This window comes from Gracilinanus agilis, chromosome 4 (genome assembly GCF_016433145.1).
Source record: "Gracilinanus agilis isolate LMUSP501 chromosome 4, AgileGrace, whole genome shotgun sequence".
Lineage (NCBI taxonomy): Eukaryota > Metazoa > Chordata > Mammalia > Didelphimorphia > Didelphidae > Gracilinanus > Gracilinanus agilis.
In genome coordinates, this window is record NC_058133.1 from 110,046,309 (window position 1) to 110,058,435 (window position 12,127).

The 12,127-nt window shown below is 43.5% G+C and overlaps 1 protein-coding gene across 1 annotated transcript in view; it reads right to left on the reverse strand.

The window, feature by feature from the left end:
- Positions 1-12,127, reverse strand: part of SLC26A9 (solute carrier family 26 member 9) — a 34,378-nt gene that overhangs the window by 5,163 nt on the left and 17,088 nt on the right. Inside the window, exons 11-18 of the mRNA XM_044674033.1 lie at positions 11,881-11,976; positions 10,533-10,639; positions 9,562-9,631; positions 9,284-9,376; positions 9,051-9,164; positions 8,086-8,367; positions 5,884-5,938; positions 3,414-3,535 (exon numbers count right to left, since the gene is read on the reverse strand). Coding sequence (XP_044529968.1) covers positions 3,414-3,535; positions 5,884-5,938; positions 8,086-8,367; positions 9,051-9,164; positions 9,284-9,376; positions 9,562-9,631; positions 10,533-10,639; positions 11,881-11,976 — 939 coding nt within the window. The remainder of the gene's footprint in view (positions 1-3,413; positions 3,536-5,883; positions 5,939-8,085; positions 8,368-9,050; positions 9,165-9,283; positions 9,377-9,561; positions 9,632-10,532; positions 10,640-11,880; positions 11,977-12,127) is intronic.

Sequence of the window (12,127 nt, forward strand, 5' to 3'; positions counted from 1 at the left end):
CTCTCTCTCTCTCTCTCTCTCTCTCTCTCTCTCTCTCTCTCCCCCCTCTGTCCCTCTCTGTGTCCGTCTGTCTGTCTCTCTCTGTCTCACTTCCTCCCAGAATATACAGTAATCCCCATCCTTCCTTCCTCTTCTCCTCTAGCATTGGCCAGATGCCAACAAGCTTGCCTTCCTCTATGGGCTGTGTCATTGGCATGAAATGAGCACAAGGATCAAGGGATTTAGAGCTTAGAGCTGACCCAGTGTCTGATCTCTTCTGTCAGTAATGACCTTCCCCCTTGGCCCTCACATGTCACTGTTTTGCAGTTCTATGAACCACTTATCAGGAAATGCTCAGTATTCTACATGTATACCATAAGTGCTTAATAAAAGTTTGTTAAACGAATGAATGGATCTCATTTTGTGGACAAGGAAACTAAGGTTCAGAGTGGTACTTTGCTCAAGGGATACCCAGTGATACAGTGGAGATAGAAGTCTGTGTCTAGAGTCAGGAAGATCCGAATTCAAATTTGACCTCAGCCACTAGCTAGTTGGATGATCTTGGACAAGACACTTAATCTTTCTTTGCCTTAGTTTCCTCAGCTATAAAATGGGGATAATAGTAGCGCCTACTTTCCAAAATTGTTATGGGGTCCAAATGAGATGATATTTATAAAGCACTTGGCACAGTGCCTAGCACATAGTAGCTTATTTATTAGTTGATTATTATGTTGATTTTAAACCCTTACCTTCTGTCTTAGAATCACTTTAAGATATGAAATATCGATTTCAAGGCAGTAGAGGGAAAAGGCTGGGCAACTGGAGTTAAGTGACTTGCCCAGATAAGAAGGATCTAAAATCAGATTTGAACCCAAATCCTCCCATCTCCAGGCCCAGAGCTCTATCCCCTGGGTTAAAGGTTAAGTAGTACCTCTCATAGGAACTATTTAAATGCTTATTTCCCTTTCCCTTCACCTATCTATGGGCAGCTAAGTGCCACAGTGGATAGAAGGGGTCTGGAGATAGGAAGACCCGTGTTCAAATCCATCCTCAGACACTTACTAGCTGTGTGAGTATGGGCAAGTTACTTAATCCTTTTTGCCTCAGTTTCTTCATCTGTAAAATGAGCTAGAGAAGGAAATAGCAAACCATTCTAGTATCTTTGCCAAGAAAATCCCAGTTGGGATCACCGAGATTTGGACATGCCTGAAATGACTGAACAATAACAAAACAGATATACTGTAAGGACTTGAACCTGGACTTTCTGACCCCAAATTCAGCACTCTTTCCACTAACACAACTGACCCAACTTCATCTCTCAAAAGAGTGTTTTATTTTAGGGTGAAAAATCTCCTCCCTCAGACCTAGAGTAAAAGCTCACTAGGTTGAAGAAGTAGCCTTAGAGTAGCCAATTGAATCAGTGCTAATGCTGTTTATGCCCCACCTGCTTTCCCATTCCCTTTGACACCCTTAGTGTGGCAGCCAAAAGCCCTTTTTATTTTTCTAGGCAGCTTTTCAAGGCTGTTACAGATGGGTTCACCTTTACCCATCTGCAAGGCAAAGAACAAATAGTTGCTCTAAGTCCAGACGAACCTTTTCTTAGATGTGAAGGAGGCAGGGATAGTTTTATTGGCATTTGGCACACGAGGGCAAAGGCTGAATTGTGAGAGGAACCAGAGGGCAGCCCGAGGAGAGCCTGGGCATGGATTCCTGTGTGGACAAAAGTCAGCCCTGCCTCCAGATCTCTCCAATCTTTGGCATTCTAGAGTGGTGTTGATTTTCATCTCATACCATTCACAGGGTGATCTGCTTAAGGTCAAAATTCCACAGAAGAAATCCTTTCTCCTGTCTCAACCAACCCTGCTCCTCCTCCTCCTCGTCTTCCTCTCCTCTTGTAGAACTTCCCCTTTGTATAGAGCACCAACAAGTTTCTTTATAATCATTTGAATGTTTTTCTTGACCCAAGCTTTTGTGACAGCAAGCACAAAGGCCAGTGATCTTGGTGATGATCTGAATTTAAGCTCTGGTGCTTCTACCTACGAGGATTGGGTGACTCTGGGCAAACCACTTCACCTTCTCCCAGCCTCAGTTTCCTAATCTGAGAAATGGAGGAATGACTCCTGATACAATCCCCTCCAGGAGCTCTTGGGAGAAAAGCCCTTTGTAGACCTTCAAGTGTTGGCATACCCTCTATTGATTATCTCCATTGTTATCCTGCATATATCTTGCTATTAAGTGACTGTTTTCATGTGGTCTCCTCCTTGAGACTGAACTCCTAGGAAACAGAGCTTGTTTTTTTTATCTTTCCTTGTACCTCTGGCACTTGGTACAGTGCCTGGTGCTGTATAAGTACCAAGGAGATACTACTAGTAGGCACTTAATAAATATTTATTGACTGACTGTAGAAGTGTAGCTATTACTATATTAGTGTTGTCTGGTGCAGCTTGATTCCAGAGGACTAGTGAAGAAATGTGCTACCCACTTCCTAACAGTGAGGAGACATACTTAGGGGGCTGACCAAGACATTTTACACACACACACACACACACACACACGTATGTATACATGTATATATCAACACACCAGAAACACCATGTGTATACCCAAACACATGTATGTATATATACACATGCATATATACATATATGTGCCTGTGTTTATGTTATAGATACACATGTGAATTTTTTGGAATGGTCAAATGAAGGAATTTGTTTTGCTTGACTCTACATGTTTAGAAGGAGGGTTTTGTATTTCTTTTTTTTATGAAGGGAGTGGGAAAGAGAGAAGACAGATTTTTGTTGATTGAAAATTTTAATTAAAAAATAAAGAGAAAATGAAAAATGAAAAATGAAAAAATAAAGAGAAAAAGAAAAAGAAAAAAAAGAAAAAGGAAAAAAAAATGACTGGGTAGGTTCTCTGCCCAGAGTGTATCCAAGGCTACTGCTTTGATTTTTAGTTTTCTGATTCTCCTCTTTAACCTTTTCCTCATATCTTTTTTCTCAATACCTCTCAGGGAGAAGAGTGGAGGGAAAGGGCACAAAGTCATTCACTCTCTGTTTTTTTTATTTGTAAAATGAATTGGAGTGGATATCTTCTAAGATTCCTTTCTAGCTCTAACATTCTATGATTTTTGACCTCAGACACTTCCTAGCTGTGTGGCCCTGGGCAAGTCACTTAACCCCCATTGCCCAGCCTTTATTGCTCTTCTGCCTTGGAACCAATACACAGTATTGATTCTAAGACAGAAGGTAAGGGTTTAAAAAAACGAAACAAAACAAAACATTCTATGGTCTTACCTCAGTTACTGATGAATGGGGAGAAGGCATCACATTCATTATTGTTCATTAATTTCCTTCCCCTCCCCACCAGCTCCCACATGGGGTACCCTTAGTGTCAAGGAATATACATACCGCTCTTAAGTCTTGTTCTGTGACCACTACTCTGCTGTTGGCTTGGGCAAAGAGGACAGCGTCGTGAATGCTGGGGAAGATGTGACTTCTTTCTAGCGTTCCTTCTTCAAAGACACCTCCATGATTAATGTCATTGTATACTTGGGCTGGAATGAGGAAAAACATTATGTCAAGAAGATACCTGCCCCTGGGGACTGGGGCAAGGAGAAGGAGGCAAGGGAGAAGTAGATGGAGAAAGGGAGGAGACAAAAACTATGTTTCAGAGCCTCTCTGGCCTCACTGCATTGTCTTCCACAGAAGTTTGTGGTAAATGAGGAACAAGGAAATATATATTGCATGATAATATATTTATAACCTATATCATATTGCCTTCTTGGAAATGGGAGGAAGATAGAAAGAGCAGGTATTGCAAATTGTTAGAAAGCTAATATTAAAAAATTGTATTGACATGTAATCTTACACAATTAAAAATTTACTGTTAGGGGGCAGCTGGGTAGCTCAGTGGATTGAGAGCCAGGCCTAGAGACGGGAGGTCCTAGGTTCAAATCTGGCCTCAGACACTTCCCAGCTGTGTGACCCTGGGCAAGTCACTTGACCCCCATTGCCTACCCTTACCAATCTTCCACCTATAAGTCAATACACAGAAGTTAAGGGTTTAAAAATTTAAAAAAAAATTTACTGTTAAAAAAAGAAGTTTGTGGTAAAGAGAGGGCTTTGCTAACTTTGAGGCTTTGTATAAATGGGCATTATCATCTGGCCATCTAACTTCCAACAAGCATTCTGGATTGTTGCAGTCTAGTTTGAACAGCAGAGGGTGCTGTAATCATAGAGAAAAGCTTGAGCCTGGACTCAGAAAAGGAAACCCTTTAATTCTGTGGAGTCATTGCCTTGGGGTGGTTATGCCCAAAGATATTAAAATCTCCCTCCAGGAAAAGACCTGTTTGCACAAAAATAGTGATAGCTGCTCTTTTTGTGGTGGAAAAGATTTGGAAACTAAAGGGATGTCCTTCCATTGGGGAATGGCAGAACAAATCATGGTATATGATGGTGATGGAGTACTTCTGTGCTATAAGGAATGATCAACAGGAGGATTTTGGAAAGAGCTAGAAAGACCTATGTGAACTGATGCAGTGAAATGAGCAGAACCAGGAGAACATTGTACATAGTAACATATTGTGGAATGATCAACTGGGAGAGACTTAGCTACTCTCAGCAATACGATGATCCAGGACAATTCAAGACCAGAAAGTCCATGGGCATTGCTTTAAAAGATAGGGCTGCATCCCCCATTAGGGAGGTTTTGCTCATGGTGGTGCAGAGGATAGAGTGCCAGGCCTGGAGCTGGGAGGACCTGGATTTAAATTTGACCTCAGACACTTCCCAGCTGTTTAACCTGTAATAATTACAATTTAAATTATGAGGCTGTTAGTAGCTTTTTAGTGGCTTTAAGGATTCCTTCAGTTAAGTGAGCAGAGCACAGAGCCAGAGACCCACACCTTAACCAAAGCAAAGCTCAAGCTCCCAAAAAAGAGCCCTGTGGCATGGGTCTCAGCCAAATTAATCTCCCAAGCCCCTGTACATCAAATGAGGACTTACTTAAACGGATGCTGGGAATTTAGCTCAGGTGTAGCAAATTTTCCACCTCCACAAACCCCAGATAAATCACTTAACCCCAATTGCTTAGCCCTTGCTCTTCTGTCTTAAGAGTTGCTATTAAGACAGAGAGGAAGGATTAAAAAAAAACCACCAACAATCCTCATGGTTTTCATTAAATTATAAGCTTCTTGAGAGTAGGGTCTTTTGCCTTTTTTTTTTTTTTTTTTAATCTCCAGTGCTTAGCAATGTGCCTGGCACATAGTACATACTTAATAATTGTTGATTGATTGACTGTTATTCCTCATACCCAGAATGCTCTCCTTTCTTACTATTACTTTTGAGAAACCTCTGGGTTCCTTTTATTTTTTTAAATTTTTCTTCTGGGTTCCTTTTAGACTCCTGGCAAGAACTAGCATCTGCAGGGATCATCCTTGTGTTCCATTCTAAATTTTCCTTGTCATAACTACTCTTCATGTGTCTTGCGTATACCAATTTTTATATGTGGTGTCTCCCTCATTAGAATAGAAGCTCCTTTAGGGCAGGAGCTATCTTGCTTTTCCCTTTGTATGTGTGTGTAGTGCTTAGTAGAGTATTTGGCACATAATGATGAATAGGCGTTCATTGATACGTTCTTTCTCTCTTTCCCTCTCTCCCAGCCTTTTTCTTTCTTTCCTCCTCTCTTTATACTATTGGGAGCTATCTATGTGTTCACTTTTGGCCTTGTTCCAGACCCAGCCCTTACTCTGACTTTAGTGTTCCTGGGATGTTTCCGTCATCTGCCCTCATTCTTATTTTGGTTTGATGCTTCCAGTTAGGTAGTGACCTAAAGAGTAGCTCGCAGCTCTGCCCTCCCTACCTAGCCCCTTGTAGCTGCCTCTGAATGTCCCCCTCCTCTTACCTTGAATATTCACCAAGAATACCTTCACTCCAATCTTCCCAAAGGTGGAGGAGAGCTGGGGCCAGAGGTGTTGGGTCAGGAGAAGGAGGTGGGGAACAGGGGGAGGGAGAGAGAGAGAGAGAAAGAGAGACAAAAGGAGAAGAATGTTCTGAATGTGTCCCACAGGTGACCCACAAAACACATTTCAAGTGGAGCTGAACAAGTCAGTCTCACCAAGGGCTGGGTGTAGCCATGGATAAAAATAGCAGCAGGCATACACTTCTGCTCCTTGGAGTGCTGACTGAGAGCTCTGCAAAGCAGGATGGAAACTAGGCTCTTTGATGGGCACTTCAGGCCAGTTATAGTTCCCTGGGTCTTCCTCCTCACTGACCCCTGGGGGAGCAGGGAAGCAGCACTTCTCCCACTCTCCCAGAAGGGAAGACTCAGAGAAGGCAAGCTTTGGGGACAAAGGGGACAGGGACCAGGAGGATCTGGGTTGCCTTGATTCTTTCGCCCCACTTAGAGGGTGGTATGAGGCAGGAGACAGCATGGCGTAGTAAAAAGAACACTGTAATTGGGATGAGAGGATCCGGGTTTGAATCTTGACTCTGCTGGTTACTCCCTATGTGCATTAGTTTTCTCATCTGTAAAGTGAGGGAATTAGGCTAGATAGCCTTGAAGGTCTCTTTTTTAGCAGTAGAACTGCCTACATCCTAGATGATGTTAGAAGGAAGATTATTAGGTGAGACATTGGCCAAGGAGGTCCTCAGGTTCACTGGAGGGTATAGAGGTGGTGGTCTATGGATTCTGCAATCTCTAAAGGTCCTTCCAATTCTCAGTTCTCTGATCCTATGAAAGCTTTCCCTATAACAAGACACTTAGGGGTAGCCAGGTTGCACAATGGATAAAGAATCAAGCCTGAAATGGGGAGAAGCTGGGTTCAGATCTGGTCTTAGACACTTCCTAGCCGTGTGACCCTGGGCAAGTCACTTATCTGCCTAGCCCTCACCGTTCTGTCTTAGAGTTGTTACTAAGCCAGGAAATGAGGGTCTATTTGTTACTAAACCAGAAAGTGACGGTTAAAAAACCCAACAAAGCCAAGATACTTAAAGGACCAACTTATGGCAGGAAGCCTTTGGCCATGTGGCCGCCTTTCCTTTTCTACCTCTCCCTCCTCCTCCCCTAGTCAAGTTTCTCCATAGACCTTTACCTCCTCTAGTCAACTCTATGGTTTACTGACTTTGATCTTCAAGAGGTAGTTAGGGGCACAATCAGAAGGCGATTAGCTTATTAGCAGTTCTCTTCTGACCTGCTTTTTGGATTGTGGGGATGGTAGGTGAATTATTATATTCTTTGATTTCTCTGTTTAGTAACCAGAACCTGCCCTCTATTCCAGTTGTTGGTTTAAGTAAAGGATGGGTGCAGTAGTCAGCAGGTATAGCCAAATTCTCTCTCTGATGGATTTTGGAGCCTTAGAGGGGTGGGGACAACAGGACATCATCTTGGAAGTTAGGTACAGAGATCTGAATTCCTTTCTTAGAGGTGAGGCCTCTGGAGAAGTGTTCTGTATACTGAATTTTCTAAGGACATTGCCCACCATGTGCAGATTTAAAGAAGCGAGAGTTAAACTAAATCAGAAGTCCCATTGGAGGGGACAGCTAGGTGGCTCAGTGGATTGAGAGCCAGGAGGTCCTAGGTTCAAATCTGGCCTCAGACACTTCCTAGGTGTGTGACCCTGGGCAAGTCACTTGACCCCCATTGCCTAGCCCTTACTGCTCTTCTGCCTTGTAACCAATACATAGTATTGATTCTAAGATTGAAGGTAAGGGTTTAAAAAAAAAAAGTACCATTGGAAAGGTGGGAAAGGGGCAGCTAGATAGCTCAGTGGATTGAAAGACAAACCTAGAAATGGGAAGTCCTAGGTATAAATTTGACCTCAGATACTTCTTAGCTGTGTGACCCTAGGCAAGCCACTTAACTCCCATTGCCTGGCCCTTACTGCTCTTCTGCCTTGGAACCAATACGGTTCCAAGCCTGAAGGTAAGGGTTTAAAAAAAAAAAAGAAGTTGGAGACTATCTTCTGCTTTGAAAACTTTAGCATTGGTTCAGTTTCTCCAAAATTGGGAACTTAGTAATGGTATTAGGAGGAAAAATGAGGTGTGTGTGTGTGTGTGTGTGTGTGCGCGCGTGTCTATCTTTCTTTTCTATCTATATAGGCTTTACCTTTGCCAATGCTTTGATGCCCATAAGATCAACGAAGCTGACCCCACTCATGTCCAGGATGATGGTATGGAAGGAGATAAAGGGTGGGGCACTGGCCAGGGAGTCCTCAGGTTCACTGGAGGGTGTAAAGGGGGCTGGTGGCTCATCTTTGGAGGGTGTGGGGGTCTCTAGGCTGAAGGTGATATAGGAGACCCCAGTTCCATTGGCGGCTGTCTGATTGTTGTTGGTATCAGTGGGGGAAACACCCTCAAAGTCCTGCTGGAGTTCCTGCAGGGAGACAGTCTGGGGGCAAGGATAGGGGAATGGTTCAGAATGGACCCTTGCAGGGTCTGACTTACCTGAGACAACCTAGCTAGAGAAATCCATCTCTTTAGATCTGGGTTTTTTCTTAGTCTTTTTTGTGTCCTTTTGGCATTCTGGTGAAGCCTATGAGCCCCTTCTCAGAATCGTGTTTAAATGCACAAAATAAAAGACATAGGATTACACAAGAAGCACATTATATGAAAATGAATTTATCATAATATTAAAAAACAAGTTTGTGGACCCCAGGTTAGGAATTCCTGCCTTAGTTTCATATAATTGGATTATTGATACTATATGTCAGAGAAACAGGCAGAGAAGAGGGAGGAAAAGGAGGGGAGAGAGAGGAGAGAGAGAGAAAGCGAGAGTGCGAGAGAGAAGAGAAAGAAGAGAGAGACAAGAAAGAAGGGAGAGAGAGAAAGAGGAGAAAGAAGAGAGGCTAGAGTGAGAGGAGAAAGAAGGGGAGGGGAGAGAGAAAGAGAGAGAAAAGAAAGGGAGGTGAGAGAGAGGAGAAAGAAGAGAGGAGAGAGTGAGAGGAGAGAGAAGGGAGAGGAAAGAAACAGAGAAAGACAGAGAGAGGGAGGGAGGGAGAGAAAAAGAGCATGATCTGATAGGTATGGCTATATGTGTGGTAATGGAAGGGTACTGTCTTGGATTCAGTTCACCTTGTTTTTCAAGAACAGGGATTTCCTTTGTTTTGAGGGCATCTTGCGTCCCTTCTCTCGGCGCCTTAGGTATTTCTGCTTGGCCAGGAACACTTTCTGGGGATCCACACCTATCTATGGGAAGAAGATCAGTAGCTACATTGAGTTCCACCTTCTTTGTCTCTTTTTATCCCTCTGCCTCAGCCACTTCAGAGAACTTCTTCCCTCCAGGTTCTAGGGATATTGCACTTTACCTTGGAAATGACTTTCTGTCTGAAGATTTCTGAGTTGGCAAAGTAGATCGGAGAACAGTAAGTCAGGATCTTAATTCCCTCTACTTCCTGGACCTGCCACAAGGAAACTGGGCTTAGGAGGCCGAAGTGTTTTTGTATTATTTTTTAACCTCTTTCCTTAGTTGGGGCTGAGACAGAAGAGAGGGCCAAACTATACATGATTTTGATCCAGCTCAATCATCTAGGGTTTGGACATGCAAGGGGGTATTAGGGAATGGGAGGAGCAGACCTCTACTTACCCTATTATAGGTCTTTGGGTTCACATAGATGTCCGTGTCCATGACCTGGGCCAAGGCAGAGCCATTACGGCTGCATGAGGAAGGAAAAAAAGAAAAACAAATGAGAAGTCACTCCAAGTTGGATCCTGCTAAGATCAAAAAGAGGGCAAGAGAGGAAACTACCTCCTCCTCTGGGGGGAATTACATGGTGATCTCTAGTTTTGGAGAAGAAGGTACCTGGGGGCTGGGGCTGGGAGCCATTTATTCCAGCCAGGTTTCCCAAAGAGGTTGAAGATAAGGGGTCATGTGCAAAGCCATAAAGTGTATGTGGCACCAGTATCAGAACTTTCTGGTCTTGAGTTGTTTGAGAAGGAAAGGCTTTCCTGAGACTTACTGCCTACCTTTCCCTATCTAGCCTCTGGAACTGATGCTAGTTGGTACAACATTGCTTGGTCAGGGTTTAACTCAAGTGCTTGTATTTTCTCTAGGGGTAGGGAAGAAGCCGGAGGCCCTGAGAACTCTAATCAATGGTTTGACCTCCTTGGGTCATGTCTAGACTGTGTTGGAGAGGTTGTCCTATTTGCCAGTTTCTCTTATTACCTCTGATGCTTGCCCAATTTTCTCTATCTTTTTAACCCTTCACACTAAACTCTCCTTAGTACCCCAAAGCTATTAACCATGTTTACTGGGATGGTCAGTGGCAACACATTTTCCCTAAAAGGTAAACTTAGACAGAGATCCCCATGCACTCACTTGATGCCAATGCCCTGTGTGGGATCAGGGCTTGTAATGACCCTAGGCACCTTCTTCATGTCTGAGCCATGGAGATACCTACTTTTTGTAAGAGGAAGAGGGCACCTCTAGAACTGACTATGTCCTATTCAGGCATTTTAGTGATGGATACCAAGAAGTTTGGCATCAATTGCCCCAAGATTGCCCTTCCGAGGAGACTATTTTGAAGGTTAGCCCAGGGTTGACAGTAGAGTACTCACAACTGGGTCTGGAAGACAACCACTAGGATGGAGAAGGATACGCCCACCGCTACACCATAAGGCAGTCCGAGGAAAAAGGAGGAGAGGAAACTTACAACCCAGACACACTGTAAGGAGAGAGGAAGAAGGGGTCCTAAGGCAAGGGCTTTCAGGCTTGCCTAGGGAGAAGATCACTTCTTTTTTTTTTTAAACTCTTAACTTCCCTTTTAGAATCAATATTGGTTCCAAGGCAGAAGAGTGGTAAGAGCTAGGCAATGGGGGTCAAGGGACTTGCCCAGGGTCACGAAGCTAGGAGAAGATCACTTCTAATAGGAAGTCTTCTTAAGGCCATGTCCTTCAATAAATTGATACAGTTTTATAGCTACAAGTATTATTAATTTCTTTATTTAACCAGAAGCTCACTAGAGACAAGGAGTGTGTATTTGTAGTATGTATCCTAAGCTCTACTAGGCCATGTGTGTCCTTGATGGTGCCTAGTCAATACTTGTCAAATCAAAGGACTGGCTAACTTAGAGGAATGTTTGGAAATGAATTCCTAGAGGTCCTTTCTCAAGAGTTTAGAGTTCTTGAAGCTCATTGTGCCTGCCCTACTTCTCTCATGGGGGTCTTATGCAAATCCAATGACGCTGTGAATTTGAAAAACATAATATAGTAGACACATTTAAGTGGTTGCGAGGAGCCCAGAAGTAACTATCAAGAGTGAAAAGTATTGGATTTGGAGACCCAAGTCTGCTTCCGGGTCCCATCTTTCCCATTTACTTATTAGATGTATTACCTTGGGCAAATCACTGCACCTCAATACATCTTCCCATTTGTAAAATGGGAATGGGGACAGCTCAGTGGATTGAGAACCAGGCCTAGAAACATGAGATCCTGGGTTCAAATCTGACCTCAGATATTTCCTAACAAGTCATGTAACCTCTACTGCCTAGCTCTTTCCATTCTTCTGCCTTGGAACTAGAACACAGTATTAATTCCAAGATGGAAGGGGGAAGGGTTTTAAAAAATGGGGATAATAATACTCATGTAATTTATCTCTCAGAGTTGTTTCAAGGATCAAATGAGATAGGGAATGTAAATGCTCTATAAATGTAGGCTATAACTATATTAATGGGAGAGTTTGTGGGGACACCCGATTTTCCTGCCTTCACTTTGTCTTCCTGGGTCTGGGCCTAAATACTCCCTTTCTGATCAGTGGGATTTTCCATGGGCTACTGGAGGATGAAAGGTTCTGGAGAGAGCAGATTTGGGCATTGGCCAGGAAGTGGTATTGGGGACAGGATGACCAGGAGGAAATGGGCTTGAGAGGGCTGAGAAGGCCAAGTTAGGGTTAGGAGGACATACTCACACAATCCAATTTGCTTTTCTTCCACAAGTAATAGGGATCGGTGAGCTGCTTAAGAGAATTCTTGAGATTGACAGCAATTAGGGCACCTAGCACAGACTGTAGGGAGAGGAAAGAAGGATTCCAATCAGCAGGACAGTGTCTCTTTCCCTCTCTTCTAACCTACTCAAGAATCACACACACATACACCCAGGAGAGAGAGAGAGAGAGACAGAGAGAGAGAGAGAGAGAGAGAGAGAGAGAGAGAGAG